The following is a 20,480-nucleotide window of genomic DNA, read 5'->3' on the forward strand; positions in this document are numbered from 1 at the left end:
TGTTTTGGGCTCCGGAATCACGGCCGTTCCGCCTGTGGTCTACTGACAGTTGGGAACTTGGCGGCCCCAGACTTGACGGCGGCTGGAGCGCATGGGGTTGAGCCTTCGGTTATGGTATAGCTTTTAGTCGAGTTGATTGCAAGACCCTTGCTCGCATAGCCTGGGAATCGTCGTACGTGGAGTCAGTACACCTCATCAACCGAAGGCCCCTGAATCCCCGTGGCCGTCCCTCGACGCTCCTTCCCCCTGTGGACTGCTACTACTCTAACGGAGCTCTGGCGGTACTGGACCTTGGGGTGAGATGACGCGCACTAGAGTGCGAAAGGAGCTGGGGGCAAACCAGAAGGACAACCCAGTCGCGGCGCTTTGGAACAAACCGGGCCCCTCCCCCCCTGAAACCATGGCGTCCTCAGCCGGGGATGACTCCGCGCCAACCACGCAATCCTTCATGGCGAACTTGATGGCGGAACTCAAGTCTGAAATTGGCTCCCTGCGTTCGGAGGTCCACACCTGTGTGTGGGAACTCAGGAAGCAAGTCACAGATCTGGGTGAGAGAGTGGATGGCCTTCGAGAGGACGGTAGACGCTCGAACGGAGGACCAGGAACATCTCTGGCAGCGGCTTGCTACCCTGGAGGAACAGCATATAGATCTACAGCTGAAACAGGAGGACTTGGATTGGAAAACAGGAGCCGCCGCAACAACCTCCGCATCAGGGGGGTTCCGATCAGAGCGGAGGGGACTGACGTCATGACCTTTGTAGCAAAACTCCTCCATGACATCTGGGCCGATGACGACGCCTCACCCCCGGCCCTCGACCGGGCTCACCGGGTCTCGAGCCCCTCCGCCCGTTCAGGCCTCGTCCCCGACATCCTGACCCGAGTCCATTTTTTCACAGAGAAAGAAGCGATCCTCAGAGCGGCACGCTCCAAACCGGAAATCACCTATCAGGGGGCCACCTTTCAAATCTTTCAGGACCTTGCACCCACCACGTTGCGTCGGCGACGTGACTTCAAGCCGGTGACAGACAAGTTGCGGAGCCTCAATATCCAATATCAATGGGGGCATCCCTTTGCGCTCTTCTTCCAGTGGGAATCTAAGTGTAGGATGGTACGGTCCCTCCAGGAAGCAGCACATCTCCTGCACATATCCCTTTCGCCGCCACCCAGGGATGGGAGATTCTTCTTTCTTTCCTCCTCCATCCCTTGCCCTCCTACTTACTTGCATGGCGAAGAAACGGCCTCGACAACCCTTGGGCTTACCGGCGGCCGGGGGTGTCTTTGGGTTCCACTTTACCTTTCCCTGCTCACCACGGCCGCTGAACTCTTCGCAACTCTATCAGGGGGCAGATCAGCTGTGTTGCCCTCTGCCTTGCCCGGCTTGCGCTGGCGGGCACTCCTGACACACTATCATCATGACCTCGGTACCTTGCTTGAAGCTGCTATCCCTTAACGTGAAGGGGCTCTATGCTCCTAACGAGCTTCGCCAAGTCTGGCGTTATCTTTTAATGCACAATCCTGACATCATCCTTCTCCAAGAAACTCACCTTCTGAGCACCGACACCTCCCGTATGACCCATCCCCGATACCCCCTCCAATTCTGGGCCTCTGCTCCCACCAAGTCAGCCGGTGTCGCAATTCTCTGCCGGGCAGGTATCCACCAGGGGGGATTCCAAAACGGTTTGTAGCAAGGATGGTAGATTTCTTAAGGCTATAGTCCGAATCGGACACCGCACCCTTACCTCATGCAACACCTATGCACCAAATCAAGCTCAGGACTCCTTCCTGCGAGGGCTACTGCGGGAACAGGTCACACAGGATGACCCGGGCCTTATTTTGGGGGGGTGACTTTAATTTGGTATGGGAGGCGAAGCTTGATCGTAGCGAGGGCACATATCAGGGGACGGGGGCCATGTCAGCTGCCTTAAAGAAACCGCTATCTGCGCTAGGCCTTATTGATATCTGGCGCTATCACTCACCAGACGCGCGATTATTCCTACTATTCTCATTTTCACCGTTCGTACTCGCGTATCGACCTCCTCTTTGTCTCACACATCCTGGTTAAGGACACTGTATCAGCATCTATGTCCGATATCTCGATTTCAGACCATGCGCATGTGGAACTCCTTATCCATGACCATTTCTCGCACCCCAAGCGCCCCTCGCGATGGCGGTTCCCTCTTCATGTTCTCAGAGACCCGGTAGATGTGAAGGAAATCCGAGACGCTATCACATCAGATTTTGAGATCACTGATCTTCCGGAGACCCCCCTTCCAGTGTTATGGGATGCATTTAAAGCCACGATTCATGGCACCCTCACATCCATTGCTATAGCTCTGGCACAGGAGGCTCGCTTGTTCGAGGATAAGCTATCCCGCGATATTAAGTCTCTTGAGAAATTAGACCAGGAGCGTCCTTTGGCACTGCACAAGAGGCGCCTGGCCACGCTTCGTGGCCAACTCCGTGTACACAGAACGAACCAGGTTGAGCGTGCTCTTTTAGCACTGCGGCAGCGATATTACGAGGGAGGGGATAAAGTAGGCACGGTGCTCGCTCGTCGTCTTCGGAAACGAGCAGAGGAAACGCATATAGCCAAGATCAAACGAAGACTGCTCCTGGGCCACTACTGAAGCCGCTAAGTTACAGGCGTTCCAGACTTATTATCTGTCTCTCTACGCTAGGGAGTCGTCAGAGCCGGATCAGCTCTTCACTGCCTTAGACGCTAGTGCCTGGACCCCGATTAACACACATCACTCTCAGCTAATGGAAGCTCCCCTCACTCTGGAGGAATTGGCCGGAGCACTGAAGGATCTTCCCCTGGGCAAAACTCCGGGCCCGGACGGCTTGCCGTTCTCGTTCTATCGCGCCTTTTTACCACAGCTACAACCCTACCACCTTTTTAACTCTTTCACAGAGGGGGTGGGCCCTTCTTCAGACATGGCTAAGGCTGAAATTGCCCTGATCCCCAATCCTGGGAAGGATCTCACGCTCTGCTCTTCGTTCCGCCCCATCGCACTCCTGAACACAGACCTTAAGCTTTATACCAAAATATTTGCTAAACGCCTCAGCACGCACCTCCCGGGCCTTATAGAATCTGATCAGGTGGGATTCATACATCAGCGTCAGGGGGGCAGACAACGTCCGGCGTATCGCGCATCTGGTGGGGAAAGCGCATCACTGGAACATACCCGCCTGCCTGTTATCCCTTGACGCTGAGAAGGCATTCGACCGAGTCGACTGGGTATTCCTTCGGACGGTCTTGCAGAAAATAGGGTTAGGGCCGCAAATGATTGCCCGAATCATGGCACCTTATCTCTCCCCGCTTCGACCTCAAACTGCAAGAAAACCTGCCGCACCCTCGAGAAAGCCTGGCGCCACGACCAGACTACAGAAAACATGACCGCCCTCAAGAACGCCAACCGCAAACACCACCAACTGATCCGCACCACCAAAAGGACCACATTCAAAGAACGACTGGACAACAACTCCCACAACAGCAAGGAACTCTTCAGCATCGTCAAAGAGCTCTCCAGCGCCTGCAACAACGACCTCACACCCTCGCAGGACCTCTGCGACTCACTCGCCTCGTTCTTTCACCGCAAGATTGCTGACATACACAACAGTTTCGGCGCACAGACCGCGCACCCTACCACCGATCCGGCGCCCCCCCACCACCACCCTCCGCACCTGGACGACGGTCAGCACCGAAGATACCACCCGCACGATGAACACCATCCACTCCGGCTCCCCAACCGACCCCTGCCCGCACCACATCTTCAACAAAGCAGACTCCATCATCACACCCCAACTCCGGAACATCATCAACAGCTCCTTCGCATCCGCCACCTTCCCAGAGAGCTGGAAACACGCCGAGCTCAGCGCCCTCCTGAAGAAACCCACCGCGGACCCCACGGACCTCAAGAACTTCTGCCCCATCTCGCTCCTCCCCTTTCCGGCCAAAGTCATCGAGAAGATCGTCAACAAACAACTCTCCGCCTTCCTCGAGACCAACGGATCCCTCGACCCCTCGCAGTCTGTCTTCCGAGCAAACCACAGCACCGAGACCGCCCTCATCGCAGCCACCGACGACATCAGGTCCCTGCTCGACAACGGGGAAACAGCTGCCCTCATCCTCCTGGACCTCTCGGCAGCCTTCGACACCGTATGCCACCGCACCCTGATACAGCGCCTCAGCAACATCGGAATCCAAGGAAAGGCCTTGGAATGGATCATCTCGTTCCTCGCCGGTAGAACCCAGAGAGTCCGCCTTCCCCCGTTCTGGTCCGCGGCCACCGAAGTCATCTGCGGCGTCCCGCAAGGTTCCTCGCTCAGCCCCACCCTCTTCAACGTCTACATGGGCCCCCTCGCAGCCACCACAACCTCAACATCATCTCCTACGCCGACGACACCCAGCTGATCCTCTCCCTCACCAACAACCCCGCCACCGCCAGAGCCAACCTCCAGGAAGGAATAAAAGACGTCGCGGAATGGATGAAGCTCAGCCGGCTGAAACTGAACTCAGATAAGACAGAAGTCCTCATCCTGGCAACATCCCCCTCCGCCTGGGACGACTCCTGGTGGCCCCCTTCCCTGGGCTCCGCTCCAAAGCCAATGGACCATGCTCGCAACCCGGGCTTCATCCTGGACTCCTCCCTCACGATGACCAAGCAAGTCAACGCCGTCTCATCATCCTGCTTCAACACCCTGCGCATGCTCTGAAAGATCTTCCGGTGGATCCCCACCGACACCAGGAAGACTGTCGCCCAGGCCCTCGTCACCAGCCGACTGGACTACGGAAAAACACTCTACGCTGGAACCACAGCCAAACTACAGAAAAGACTCCAGCGCATACAGAACGCCTCTGCACGACTTATCCTGGACACCCCCCGCTTCAGCCACATCTCTCCGCAGCTGAGAGACCTGCACTGGCTCCCCATCAGCAAGAGGATCATGTTCAGACTCCTCACCCACGCACACAAGGCTCTCCACGACATGGGACCCACATACCTCAACAACCGCCTCAAATTCTACACGCCCACCCGCCACTTCCGCTCCGCCAGCCTCGCCACCGTCCCACGCATCAGCAAGACCACCGCCGGAGGAAGATCCTTCTCCTACCTGGCGGCCAAGACATGGAACTCCCTCCCCACCCACCTACGACTGACCCAGAACCATCTCTCCTTCAGGAAACAGCTCAAGACCTGGCTCTTCGAGCAGTATCGGAGCCCCCTCCCCCCAGCGCCTTGAGACCCTACGAGTGAGTAGCGCGCTTTACAAATTCATTGATTGATTGATTGATTGATTGGTGCGAGTCAACGGCCAGCTCACACAGCCCATTTCCATCCATAGAGGAACCAGGCAGGGATGCCCCTTATCCCCTTTACTGTTGCCCTTGTGGTGGAACCTCTGGCCAACATGGTTCGTCAAGCCCCAGATATCCACGGCATCAGGCTTGTAGGTCTGGATCACAAAATAGCTTTATTTGCGGACGACCTCCTTCTCTCTTTATCCAACCCGTGGGAATCCTTGCCTGCCCTGTATACGTTGCTCCAATTGTATGAACAGGCTTCGGGGCTCAAGATCAACCACACAAAGTCATGGGCTTTAAACCTTACGCTCCCCACGGACGTGGTTTCTGCACTACGAGCTCTCGTCCCCTACCAGTGGGCATCCCGTTCCATCCGATATCTGGAGCTCAACCTAACACCCACTCTCGCCACATGGACTCAAGTAAACTCGCAGGAGTGCAAAGCTGCGGTTGTGGATGACTTCAGGACCTGGAAGCCTTTATCGCTCTCGTGGTTGGGGCGATTTAAATACAGTTAAAATGCCAATTCTCCCGAAAATACTTTCTGTTTCAGACTTTACCTACACCTATCCCTGAACGCCAAATTCAGGGCCTCCAGCGTGAACTCAATGCGTTTGTATGGGGAGGGAAAAAAAACTGCTTTTCCAACAAAATACTCATGCTCCCACGAGACAGAGGAGGACTGGCCTGCCCCAAACTGCTGGAGTATTACTGGGCGTCGCACCTCCGCTTCATCTCGGAGTGGATGGCGTGGGAGAGTGAGAAGGTCTGGATCCACATGGACCGGGCAGTGGCTTGTCACCCTATTTGGGACCTGGCATGGCTCCCACGAGAGATATGCACCCGAAGCGCCTACCTCGCTGTGCCCACCAAGACTGTCCCCATACCCCCATTGCTCGTAACTCCCCTTTCCCGCCGGCTTATCACCCATCCTACTTCTCGGAGTGAACGGAGGGGGGATGCAGGACCATTAGAGACCTATTTACAGGGGGGTCTCTCAAAACTTTTGAACAATGTAAACGAGACTTCCAGTTACCTGAGGGGGCTTGATTCCAATGCGTTCAGCTCAGACATTGGATACAGGCGTCCTCGCTGACGTCAGCAGCTACTAGGCCCCTCACCTCGTTTGAGCGATTGGTACGCTCCTTCGACAACACCAGAGGCCTAATATCACGCACATACCACGTTCTCCAACACCCGCAGCGAACTGGCCCGCACCCCTACCAACAACGGTGGCAATCGGTCACTGCTACTACCATTACACCCACCCAATGGGTGCATCTATGGCATGAAATCCCGAAGATCTACCGTAGCATTCCCCAACAAGGGGTCTGCCTACAAAGTCCTGACTCAATGGTACTATACTCCCGAAAGGCTTCACAAAATGTTTCCTTCTGCCTCCCCTCTTTGTTGGCGCTGCGCTGGCGCCTCGTGGGACTTTCTCCATATCTGGTGGACGTGTCCGCTCTTGATCATCTTTTGGAAGGAAGTTCTCAGCCATATTCGACTGGTGCTAGGTTACCCGCTCCCAGAAATTCCGGCTACAGTTCTCTTGGGCCATCGGCCGGTGAACCTGAGCGCCATGACCCGGCGTGACCGGCATCTGAGCCTACATATGCTGGGTGTGGCCAAGCAAACTATTGCCCTCCACTGAAAAAAGCGGAGACTCCCTCGATTAATGTATGGTTCACATGGCTGTGGCACACAGTAGCGATGGAATTGCTCACAGCGCGTCTACAAAACCGAGACACTAAGTTTACTAAATTGTGGGTCCCTCTGGTGGATCACTTAGGTCGGCAGGAATATGCTAGGCTCAAGCCCCCGAGGCTGAGGGCTCTTTGACGATGCTATTTTCCCTCTAGACACAGATCGATCAAGCAAGCTCACAGCTAGCCCAACCTGAGTTGTTTTCTGGGTAACATCTGTCTTTCTTCCCTCCCCCCACTCATGGGGCCTCCACTTTCCCATTGCCATATCCAATGCTGAGCCTGACACGCACGCCCCTTGAGTTTGCTGGCGGGCCCTTGCACAGTAGCGCTGGCGCGCCCTATCTCCACAGCTTTTGCAGCATCAGTGCCCTACCCCCCCCCTTCTCCTCTGCCATGCCTTCGACCCTATCTCTCGCCCGCCTTCTCTGCTCTTCTCTACTCCTCTCTATTCTGCACTCTCTATTCTGCACTATCTCTTTTCTTTCTCCTCCCCTTTGGTTTCTTGTACTCGATGCACTGCTATCCGCTGTGGTTGGGTTTTTTCTGTAAGCAAACCAGTCAGCTGTGTCTCGTGGGCTTGCCCCTGCAGTGGTAGGGGCTGGCACGGAGCATTGGCACGGAGCATTGGCTGTTTGGTGATATCTCAACCATAGCTGCAACACGCAATAGAGCACACAGGAGGCCGGCCTTTGTTGTTAAGCCCGGCCACATGCATATCACTAACGGGAGCAGACACATTCTTGAAGCTGGATTGGTACCCTTATGTAATGGGCACTCCTAGATGTCATTTCACGGTCATTGACCACTGCTCGTCCTAACGAGCTGATGTGCAATGGGCATCGTTCAAAAGCGATAAAGACAGTCATACAACAAACTGTCCATTCAAGGCTACCCAAATTAGACATATCGAAAGTGCACTATAATTTGGGTCTTATCTCCCAACTCCCAGCGCTACTTGCTCTTCTTTCTTTTTTTTTTTTCCTTTCTTTCTCGCTTGCAGTACCTCTACTCCTCTCCTACACCTTGCCCCTCGGGGGCCCTCTCTCTTTCCCTCTGACCTTCCCTTACTGCCCCTCTGTTCCTGTTAGAGTTGGTTTGATTATCTCTCCTCTGCGTACATGCCGAAGTCCTATCATAGATGTACTTGTTACAGCTGTCACGTTACGCGGCCGGCCCCAATGTGGGTTGTAGGCGACTTGCTGTGTAATCCAACATAACTGCAATGTCAAGTAATGCCTTCATTATGCATATTGAACGCTAGCCCACTCATGCAGCCGGCCCACTCCAGGGTCGTATTGCTGTACTCATGATACCACTCCTTCTCTTCTAAAATAAAAAGAGTTTGAACAAAAAAATAAAGTAAAGTAATTATAATTACTTTACGTTAATGCCACCTCTGTCATGCCAGACTTTGGCTGTGCGCAGTGGGGTTGGCCTGCGGCCAACACCCGGCCACCCCGCTTTAATTAGCAAACCTCAAGCATGGGTCTGTGAGTGGATGCATGGGTGTCTCGGTGGGTGTGTGAGTGGGTGTATGAGTCTTTGAGTGCGACACAATTAGATTGTTATAGTTAGTATCATGTTTACAGAGGAAAAGCGTTCTTTTTGTCTTGCATATAACTTTGGTGGTGCTTGAAGAAGTCCCTCTGGAGATTCTCGTTGTGCATGGAAAGTTTCTGGGCAATCCGATCAGCGAGGGCCGATAAAACAGGGGGGGGGGGGGGGTTAAAATAAAAGTGTGTTTCCCATGTTCATTTCCATGGAGACTTTAGACGCACCTGCAGCCCGAACCGCTTACTGGACTTAATTACACCAAATTCGGTTGAAAGTGAGCTTTTAGTCAGCAGATTGTGTAAATCCATTCAGTAGTTTGTGAGATATCAAAGGAAAGCCACATTTGTATATCTGGGCTGAGCCAAAGCACAGATCTCTTGGTGAGATCTGATTGGCTGTCAGCATTTCAGAAAGTGATTGCAGCCATATTGGAACCAATATACATGATAGCGCTCAACTGAAACACATTGTAATGAATGGTATTATGTGGGGTGTATGTTGTATTTATTGTTTTGTTATTAGTTGATATGTAATTATATGGTTGTTGTAGAAGGGTAGAGGGGTAGTAGTGGGGTAGAAGGGTAGAGGGTTAGAGCGTTAGTAAAGGGGTAGAAGGGGGATGGTAGAGGGGCAGAGGGCTAGAGGGTTAGTACAGGGGTAGTAGAGGGCTAGAAGGGTAATAAAGAGGTAAAGGGGTGGTATATGGGTATAGGGGTAGAAGAGGGGTAGAGCGATAGTGTTAGAGGAGGGGTAGTAGAGTGGTAGTAAAGGTGTCGAAGATGTGTAGAAGTGGGGTAGTATAGGGGTAGTAGAGGGGTAGAAGAGGGTAGTAGAGGGGTAGTTGAATGTAGGTGATAGGGTCTATACAACCTTTATTGAAAGCTACCGTAGTGGTAGATATGGAGAGCAGCCTTCAGGTTAATTTTTGAAGCAATGCAAAGCATTTACTCCCGGTAATACCGAGATCAAATCTGCACTTTCTAACCGATATTACACAATGTTAGCTTACTATTAAAATACTGGGATATTACAATCGCGGGCTCCCGGTAATGCTGAGACCAAATCTGCACTTTCTAACAGATATTACACAATGTTCGCTTTGGGACACTGCCTTTAGAAGTGCGGACGGCACTTGGGTGCTTTTTCAGGTGCAAGCCCCTGTGCACAGACAGCCCCGAGAATGTTGGCCCCATGGGCTGAGACTCTAACGCGGCTCCCCGCTCCCCTCAAAACGGAGATGCAGGGGCTCTAAGAAGGGGTGGCAACACTGCGAAGCCTCGTTAACAACTAAATGGTCATTCACAGACCTTTGACGTACTCGAGTGCGGCTGCAATCAGACGGTTGCCGGCCCGGGAAGCTGTCTCGGTCCGGGCTGGCACACACAACGGGAGAGAGAGTGGTGGAGATATGTCTCTAATGCGTGCCAGCGCATATTTTGTCCCTCTTTGTGGAGAAAGTCCACCACAAAAATGCGGACTTTGGAGTGAGGCCGCTCCAAGTCAATGCTGCCAATGCTGAATTTCAACATTCGGTAGAGTGGGGTGATGGTTCTATCGAAACCCACTTCTCGAAACACAGTTTCTGAAACCCCCTTCTGAAGGGTAAGACTTGGTACACTATTAAAATACTGGGATATTACAATCGCGGCTCCCGGTAATGCTGAGACCAAATCTGCACTTTCTAACAGATATTGCACAATGTTAGCTTTGGGACATAAGTTGGCTGGTTTCTTTCACCGCCATGAAAGAAAACAAACACGCGCGCGTGACTCGCGCTAAAGAAGGAGGCAGCAGGGGGAGGGAAGACCGGAGGGGGCCTGCGCCTGTTTCCATTCCGGGAACGAGCAGGGGCACCATATGTTTGCAAGTTAATTACAAACATATGGTGTCAAAGCTCGCTCCCGCAAGGGAATCTCCAAACGTGCACGTGTTGCCATTAAAAGCAATGCAATGCGTGCACGTTTTTGACTGAAAAGGCGCATTGATGGCTAAAGGTCTTTCTACTATGCAGCGCATGACCGCTGCGTAGGCAAGACCTAAAAAACAGTGGTGGAATTAGAGCAAGACACTAATGGGCCCAATAACAGTGGCACAACAGGAAAAAATTAAGAAAAAAACGTTTGAGAATGGTTACAGTGGTTGCAGGCAGTCTGGTCCCAGTTGAGGCAGGCAGCAGGAGCGGGCAGCAGCCTCGAACCTCCCAAGGAGGAGGTCTGGCTCTGGAGGCAAGAGACGGCACAGCAGAGCTGCGGAGAGAGAGTGGACCTTGACCGAGGGTCGGAGGTTTGAGTCTTATTCCCTGCTATTTGGTTTTCTTTTCAAGAATGTAGCCCTCTTCTTGACTGGACACTTTGCTGTGGCTGCTGCTATTGCCGACAACCTTTTCTATTTTCTTCTGTCTCCCCAGTGGTTACGTTGGTATCCTGTTCCTTATGCGCCTCTGAAAGGTCTTTTTTGGGGAATTGGAACCTGGTATTTTGGTCTCCGTTGGACACTGTACGTTGTACAGTGTCCTCTCCTGCTGCTCTGTTGGTAAAGAGAAATGTTCCTTGGTGTTTTCCACTGTGATAGAGGCAATCTGCTTCATTCATGCTCTGTTGCTGTAATTCAGCAGGCTCGCCGCCACCGGTCTGAGTGTCAAGACTGGTGGAGGAAGTCCTATAGGAACTCCTTGCGTTCAAATTATGGAGAAAGTTTGAAGGGCCCGTAGTTGCCACTTTGATGATAAACCATTTCTCCCATTAGAGGTCCGTGATTTATCCTACTGCTCTTTTGGGTTGGCCTACAATGTAAATCTTGTTTCTTTTCAGTCGCCCTTTAGTTATTTAGTATCTTCATCTCTGTATTCCAAGAAATGCCCCAGTTTTGTTATGTTAGCATTATAATTTTGAACATTTGCTGTTTTGGTCATTAGTGAATGTACTTCATCTTCGGTTTCCTTCACTTATTTGGGGATTTTGGTTTGGTTGACTCTTAGGATGTTCAGTTCAAACTAAACAGTCACTTTTGATTTTTGTTGTGTCCTTGATTAGTGCTAGGATATCATCGAGTGTATCAAGTAATGTATCCTTTTCTTTACAAAGAGTACTCTTGTTGATCTGATTTTATTAGTGTTATATTTTTAGGGGCTGCGTGGTTCAGTTTGTGTAGTGTAAGTGAATTAGGTGTTCACATTTTATCATTGGTATCCCCATATTCTGACTGTTTCACAAGACAGGACCTCTCAAATGGGCAGCCTGGATTTTGAGTTTTCCTAAGAGGAGCGCTCAGGTTCTGACAGAATATTCACTTGCTGGAACATTCTTTTATTGCCCAATATTTAGTGGAATGGCATCTACCTATCGGGTCAGTTTTGCAGTCTCTTGTTACCATTTGGTGTATGGGAGACCCAGTTCATCTTTGGCTCCCTATCCATTTATTCAAGACTTCTATGTTGCAAAGGTTCTATATGAGACCCATAATGGGCTCATGGCTGTGATCACTTGATGCCCTGCAGCTGAAGGAATGGTGGTCTGATTCTCTGATTCTCTCTTGAGTGTTGCTCTGTTCAGACTACAGGTTTCTTAAGCAGTGTTGATCTCTGTCTAGAGGAGCAGAAAACACACTGGCAACAAGCACACAGAACCACAGCAGCTCCCCCTTACTGCTGCACCCCACAGCTCACGCACATCTACCTATGTCCCTGCCAGGAAAGATATCCGCAGGTATTCCGCATACCAGATCACAATAGCCACACTTGTATGCTGCCAGGCCTTAGCTCTCAGTCATTGCTTCTCTTGCCTCCTCTGCAAGCATTCGCGGCTGCCAGCTATAAGGTTTTTGGCTTAAGGAATAATCAAAGATAGCTGGCGCGGATGCAAAAACCTTATCTTTCGATTTCAGAACATTAATTACAAGATAACCATCATGCTTGCACAAACCGTTCTGAGGGTTGGGAGGGGTGCACCAGGAGCATATTGGCAGATAGCAGTGTGCCATCACCAGACCTTTGATAAAAGAGAAGGTGCATAAAGTGGAGGCTGAAGGGTGGTCATAACTGAGTGATTTGGTAGCAGTGTGCAGTTACTGGAGACACGTACAAACGAAAACATAAATAATAGAGGGGAAGAGGAGAGAGTGAAGAAAGCAGAGTAGTAATATAAAAAAATAAATCCCCTAATTTTAGCAGTGAAAGAATACCACTCATTAAAAACACGGTGGCCCAAAATGCTTTATTGATGGGAAAATATAATAATAGGACAGAAAGCCACTATATTAGGAGCAGGGAAAAGTGAGATAAAGCCATTAAATAATGATGAAGGGGTGGCCTCAAAGCCTACTCTAATTCTGTATTTGATACCGTAGTATCTTTGCCACTGTCTGTGTATAGACGAGATCTAAAAGTACAAAAATATAGACTACAGTTTTAGTATCTTCAAAACAAAGACAATATTTTGTTTTCTATTTTCTGTAATATATTTTCAGTAATAAAACATTTATAAAGAAGAAAAGTGCTGGAAAATAGCTTTTTTGGAGTTTGCTGTTTTAAAAAAAATAAAGTAAATAAACCAAAGTGTTGCTTTCACAGGTTCCGCTTATGCCTGCCTTGAGGCAGCTACTGGGAGAGCTCTGCTCCGCCAACATATGGACGCATCTGGGGAGGATCACCCTCTAAATAAGCTGAGAGTGAAGATTGAACCAGGTCAGTTTATTTCACCTCTATTTAATCAATTCCTGCATCTGTAGCCTTCTTAATGTTCAGCATTTGGATTATACAAAGAAAGACCACAAGAGTTTCATGCACCTTACCAATTTGGCGTATGGATGACAGTGAGTTAACCTGTTCAAGTAATTGACAGTAAATAATGCAGCAAAGTGTATTTCTGGGTCACTAGATTTAAAGGAAGTACTGTTGTTTACTGACAGTACAACCAACAAGCATTGGCATAGCCAATAGGTCTCGCTTATGGGACCTTTTAAGTATTTAGTTATGCAGCACAATATCCTTGGTGCAACAACCAACTGTTGCATAGCTAAGCACTTATAAGGTCCCAAAGGCGAGACCTATTGGCTATGCCAATGCTTGTTAAACTTGGTAACACTGCCTGGACATTGGTTGCACCTCATTAGTAGTTTCAAGTTCATTTATGTATGATCTTGGAACTCCAAAGAGAGCCACATAATCTGAAAGGCCAACAACATATATAAGAAAAAAAATTTGTGCAGTATAATTTCTACAATCGTAAGCAAATGCTGACAATAAAAAATCTCCAAATACAAAACATTAGAATATTTTATAGAATAGGAAATAGTTAAAATATCCTTTATGCCCTTAATACTGTATAACAGGTTACCTCATTAGTACCAGTGTAACAATCAAATACAGCAATAAGCAACAGAAAGGTGACCTGTCCAGCTGTGCAAACGCCTTTCACTGAGCCGCAAGATGTGTTGCTGCATTTTTTTGTAACTTTTGGAGCTGGAATTTATTTTTGTTGTTAATAGTTGTTAATTGTTATGCAGAAGATGATGGATTATGTGGCAAATGTGACAAATCTATAATTATGCGAAAATGGCTGCAGGTGCATAATTTCAGTGGCCCTGGCCTGATTATAAGATACCGCAATAATCATGGTTCAGTGTGCATCGCAGGCCTCTGGGCATCGGTGCCACTGCACCTCCTGCACAAATGGAAGCAACGTCCCTGCCTCCTTTGAGAGAAACGGGATTTTTATGGCATTCTGCCCTGCTGCTTTGGTGTCACAAAGTAATTGACCTTTAGGGTTTTAAATGACATTACTATAGGTCAGAAGTCTTTGCCTGGCGCCCTGGTCACCACAGCTGGTCAGTCAGTCGTTACAAAAGACACACCAATAGTACCCATTGACAGCGAAATATAATACCAGTTTGACGATATTGGAGACCCCTGAAGGGTTTGGTTCTTAGAGCTAAGCCTTCCTTCCGACTTGACTGTGACTAGTGTCTCTCTTTGAATTTGTTGTCTGACCGCTGACACTTAGTCCACCGCATCCCACGTAGACGCTGGAGCCATCTTTTGAGAGAGGTAGAGAGAGAGAGGTAGAGAGAGAGAGGTAGAGAGAGAGAGGTAGAGAGAGAGAGGTAGAGAGAGAGAGGTAGAGAGAGAGAGGTAGAGAGAGAGAGGTAGAGAGAGAGAGGTAGAGAGAGAGGTAGAGAGAGAGAGGTAGAGAGAGAGAGGTAGAGAGAGAGAGGTAGAGAGAGAGAGGTAGAGAGAGAGAGGTAGAGAGAGAGAGGTAGAGAGAGGTAGAGAGAGAGAGGTAGAGAGAGAGAGGTAGAGAGAGAGAGGTAGAGAGAGAGAGGTAGAGAGAGAGAGGTAGAGAGAGAGAGGTAGAGAGGTAGAGAGGTAGAGAGGTAGAGAGGTAGAGAGGTAGAGAGGTAGAGAGTGAGAGAGGTAGAGAGGTAGAGAGGTAGAGAGGTAGAGAGGTAGAGAGGTAGAGAGGTAGAGAGGTAGAGAGGTAGAGAGGTAGAGAGGTAGAGAGGTAGAGAGGTAGAGAGGTAGAGAGGTAGAGAGGTAGAGAGGTAGAGAGGTAGAGAGGTAGAGAGGTAGAGAGGTAGAGAGGTAGAGAGGTAGAGAGGTAGAGAGGTAGAGAGGTAGAGAGGTAGAGAGGTAGAGAGGTAGAGAGGTAGAGAGGTAGAGAGGTAGAGAGGTAGAGAGGTGAGAGAGGTAGAGAGTGAGAGAGGTAGAGAGTGAGAGAGGTAGAGAGTGAGAGAGGTAGAGAGTGAGAGAGGTAGAGAGTGAGAGAGGTAGAGAGTGAGAGAGGTAGAGAGTGAGAGAGGTAGAGAGTGAGAGAGAGGTAGAGAGTGAGAGAGAGGTAGAGAGTGAGAGAGAGGTAGAGAGTGAGAGAGAGGTAGAGAGTGAGAGAGAGGTAGAGAGTGAGAGAGAGGTAGAGAGTGAGAGAGAGGTAGAGAGTGAGAGAGAGGTAGAGAGTGAGAGAGAGGTAGAGAGTGAGAGAGAGGTAGAGAGTGAGAGAGAGGTAGAGAGTGAGAGAGAGGTAGAGAGTGAGAGAGAGGTAGAGAGAGGTAGAGAGAGGTAGAGAGAGGTAGAGAGAGGTAGAGAGAGGTAGAGAGGTAGAGAGTGAGAGAGGGGAGTGAGAGAGAGCAAGGACCAAATCAACCTTGAATGTATATGTTTCTGTTTGTTTATGCAGTAGAGTTGCATTTCTAATCTGCCTGCTGCACATCCCAATGCCTAGCTACATACATACTGCTTTCCTCTTCCAGGAGTTGATCCAGATGACACCTATAACGAGACCCCATATGAGAAGGGCTATTGTTTTGTTTCCTACCTTGCCCACCTTGTGGGAGATCAGAGCAAATTTGATGCCTTCTTGCAGGTATGTTTGTCTTTCTTTACCATAGACTTCATGTAATAATTTCATTAATCCAGTTACCCTTCTACCCTGCACAAGTACACTTGACCTGCAATGTATAGCCCAGTTACTCCCTTTATGCCCTACCTTGTAGATGGTTTGTGGAGTTGAGCAGTGAAAAAACAGATGTGCTCTAGTAGCTCGGCTGATGACTTAGGAGCCTGGTGAAAGAAGCTTGAAACAAAGACTCAGCACTTGACTAAAATCATGTGATTTTGGACAAATCACTCAATCTCCTGTAGACATATGAGATGTGATTGTAATGCATCAAAATTGTGTCATTCAAAGCTGTAAATTCTCCCTTGATGCTACAAGCTTATAGGCAGTCCCAACACCCTCCATCATGTACAGTGCTCTTCCACTAGCTTTGCTCTATCTTTTTGTAAGCAATAGTGGGCTGAAAACTAGGATGCAGCATCACAGTGAATGAATTCTTCAGGCAGAGCATTTACTTTTAAAAGACATGCAATGTAATTCACAGCATGACTGGCTGTCCTCCAGTTCGGCGGAGGATATTTAATCTATGTTCCAGGTAGAAGATCGCCCACCACACTGAAAGATTACTGCTCGGCCCTCGAGGATCTCTCAGCCTATAGTGCAGCCATCGCTCCAGCGACTGCTTTTCCAATGGTGTCACCCACCAACTGTTCAATGTTTTTTTTCTTTTCAAGAATAAACTTTCAAAGTGAAAGGTAAATTTTGAAAAACAAAAAAAGTCAATATCACCCAATGCGAAGAGGGTGGGGGGTTTCCCTAAACATGGAGGGTGTGTTGGCACATTCTGATGTGATGCCTTGTGGCAGATGGCTGTTAGCGCCGAGGTTTTTGGCTGTGAAAACTGTGATAGGTTCCCCTATCAGAAGCCCTGTGCTTCCCTAAACCAAAGTAAATCGGGCAGCTGAGACTTCGTGGGGGAAAAGGATGACAAACTGCCAATTTTTTTAGAGTTGTCTCCCTCTGCTAAACTCTATATGACCACTGTAGGTCTTTATTAATGCTTCACTCCTTCTGGGGGAAAAGAAAGTTCCCAAACCTAGTGTTTACTTAGGAAACATTTTTTACTTCAAGCCCTGTGCCCATTGTTATCGAATAGTGGTAAGCTTTGAAATGTGTTGAATACCTACTGTGATCCACAGGTTCACTGTTTGAGTGTCAGCCTGTCAGATGAACCAAAGAGACAGCATATCAAACCACTGGCCTTTCTAATAGATTTTTTGCAGCTCTCGGGGGATTGGAGGGCAGCTGAGTAGCTGTTAACCCATGTTGGTGAGTGCCCTACTCAAGAGACAAAAAAATGAAACCCATTCCTCTGTTCCTATCAAAAACTGGAACCGCATACCACGAAGTTCCAAAAATAAGTTGTGTCCATATTATTGTGGCTACTATGGGTGTCCGGTAATTGTTTTCCAGTGCATGTACCATTCAGAGGACAGGAAAATCAGTTAGGATTACAACTGGCCGATTATTAACGGTGTGGGAACTGTGTGCTAGATGTAGTCCACCCACATCAATCAATCAATCGGGAGTTTGTAAAGCACGGCTACTCACCTGTGAGGGTCTCAAGGTGCCCGGACATCCATTTCCCCGAAGTGCCAAACCTCAGGCACTCATATCTCAGAAGTGACTTGTTTGACTTGTGGGGATTAAGCTGGGACACCTACTGGGATCTTATGTTTCTCATGCTATAGCTATGAATTAGCATTCCCAGAAAATGGAGACTTTAATTGCACATAACTCTGAAAAGGCCTGGCCTAGAATTCTACTTAATGGGTCTGAAATTAAAGAGTCCAACTGAGACCAACGGTACAGAACCCTAAAGCTTAATCTGGGTGAGGAAAATCTTTGTATTCCTCTCAGATTGGAGCTGTGCTGATGAAAGGCTCCTCTATATATAATGTTGGACAGGTAGGTAATGCTGCATGTTTGCCTCACTCGCAGTCCAGTCAATCAGTCAATTAGGACGGATTTATAAACCGCTTCTTATTACCCGCAAGGGTCTACAAACCCTAGGGTGTGGGAGAGTTTGTGCTGCTGCTACGGGCTATCGTTGAACAGGCACACTTTCAGATTCTTTCTGAACTCTTGAAGGGTTAGGTCTGTTCGGAGTTGAAGGGGAAGGACGTTCTAGTGTTTGGTAGCCATGTTGGAGACGTCCAGTAACCATGTTGGGACTTGCACTATGCAACATCCCGCATGTAGGTCTTTTGTCTGTTGTGTTTGGTGCCGGTGTTTGTTTTGAACCGGGCATGCTCTTATAATGTTGCAGGACAGCTCATCACCTCGCACTTTATTTCAAGAAAGGTACAGTGTGAGGGTTTCTCAACCATCTAAGCATGCTCCTGGACTTGAGTGACTCAGCCGCTACCAGCAAAGTATTTTGACTGACAAACTTAATGCCTTATTTAGTGTTGGTAAAACGTGACGGATATTCCATCCACTATATTACAAGTATCATAGGCTAGAATGCACTATTAAATGCGGTGGACGGGACAGCCACCATGCTTGTGATGGAGTATGCTGCCTCCAAACTGTAAATTGGGCCTTAGTCTGTGGACTGGTGTGAATGTCTTTTCAAAAGTTCAGACCATCAAAAAAGGTTTTGCAAAGTACTGGCTGCAGTACAGACCTATTCCTCCCTCTTTGGAGGCACTTGCTTGAGATCAGAGTTAATCACGTTCAATCACTCCTACAATCAGAAATATGGCTATTCCCTTCATTTCTTTTCTCTTTCTGATATTTGAGTTGGGACCAGAGGAACATCTAGATCCAGCTGATATAACTGGTTCTTTACCTTGTCCTTAGACAGTCTTTATGAAGATTCCCTACTTGCTGGCAACGGCCAATGCCAGCAATGGATGGAGGATGGTTATCCAGTACTGTGGATGAAAACTGATCTGGGAATGGATGTTTGACCTCCACCCATGAAACAATGTCAGTTTAGGGGTAGAAACCCATGATCAAAGGAGAGGCAGCTTGTCATGTCGATTGAAGGTGATAGTAATTTGCAGTCAACGCACCATTTGGTGCAGCTCTACATACTTTGCCCCCATTAGACTCCATTTACCCTACAGTTTCCTGGTCCCTATCACAAACACATTTAACTCCTCGCAGTACTCGCACACCTTGATGAATGTAGTCATGCCAGATATTGGTGGGGGGAAGTAGCCGAGAGGTGTCTGTTGATATTACAGGCAAGAGACTTGTAATAATGTCCTCTTTAAGGTCATCAAAGTACATGCAGCACCTTCAGATTGTAGTGCAAATTGAGTCTACGGGGGGAAAATAATAAAGTTGGTAATAAATAATACATTATAGGTAAACTAGTCTCTCAAGAACAATACTTGCAGTCTCCAACAGATCCATCACACAGGAACCAGACTTCGCTGCACCTCAGGGTAAAAAGAAACTACTTAACTTTGCTTTTCTCAATTCTGGTTGTACCCGTTATCAGCTTCAAACGCTCTGCATTAGTTATACCCACAGCTAGTTCCAAATTTCTGCACGCCAAGCAGGCCAGATAGTCCCAAAAGCCCTCTTAGAACAGCGCAGCACTTCTAAACTATCCCATGCTGCTGTATAAAACATTTAGGTGGATGTCATTGTTAGTTAAACACACAAATCGACAGAGTAACACACTGCTACCATCTACATTTAGCCAACCTTACAGAGACATGATTGCTAATGTTTCCATTGCACCATGTTAGTCGCGCTCATTTTCATAGCGTTTGTAATCTGTCCCTTTACCTGCATGGCGATCATTAACACAGCATACCAGTTTTCAAAGAAAAACAGCTAGTCCAGAAAAATCCACACCAATGATAAACCAGACATTTGTTAAACCTCCCCGTTTTACACTGCACAGTCCAGAACATGCTCTGGTCATCATGAATATTTGCCCCCAAAACCAATGAGAGGTGATTGCAACAATTATGTGGGAAAGGCCCTCAGTTTCTCCGAACTGATATACATAAACCAAAAGTCGAGGGTGTCTCCCAAAATAAGCAGTCACTTTGCCCTGCTCCTTAGTGCTCACCTGGCGCATCCATGTGTTCTTATAGGACTCTCACCCACATGCTAGTCATCTGACATGCTTCATCATCGGGTCCTCACCTGGTGAGATACTCCCCATCAGGTAGGTTCACCTTCACAGTGGGAGGGAGCACTTTGATATTCTCTGCGTTCCTAATGGGATCTTAGAAGAGAATTCTTTTTTTTTAAATCAAAGGTCACACTGTGAAAACTTGGGAGAGATAATCCTACATTACTAGCAAAGAAGAATAAATATACTAACAAATGATCCATGGGCATTACTTACGGCACCAATCCTCAGCAGGAACTTCCCAGTCTAGCTCTGTGAGCCGAATCTTCCAAATGTGCTGGAGAGGCAGCTTAAGCTAGTCCTTATAGTGCAATATGTGCTCTGATTATCAGTAACATCTGGGGTCTTTCAAGAAAAATAGCTCCCAGCCATTGTGGATAACGGCAGCCATCTTATAATAGGTTTAACTGCTAAATGTACTCCTG

The 20,480-nt window shown here is 48.6% G+C and overlaps 1 protein-coding gene across 1 annotated transcript in view; it reads left to right on the forward strand.

The window, feature by feature from the left end:
* Positions 1-20,480, forward strand: part of RNPEP (arginyl aminopeptidase) — a 253,386-nt gene that overhangs the window by 59,980 nt on the left and 172,926 nt on the right. Inside the window, exons 4-6 of the mRNA XM_085632499.1 lie at positions 10,738-11,100; positions 13,122-13,249; positions 15,808-15,920. Coding sequence (XP_085488625.1) covers positions 10,738-11,100; positions 13,122-13,249; positions 15,808-15,920 — 604 coding nt within the window. The remainder of the gene's footprint in view (positions 1-10,737; positions 11,101-13,121; positions 13,250-15,807; positions 15,921-20,480) is intronic.

Source organism: Triturus cristatus, chromosome 1_1, assembly GCF_964204655.1.
Source record: "Triturus cristatus chromosome 1_1, aTriCri1.1, whole genome shotgun sequence".
Lineage (NCBI taxonomy): Eukaryota > Metazoa > Chordata > Amphibia > Caudata > Salamandridae > Triturus > Triturus cristatus.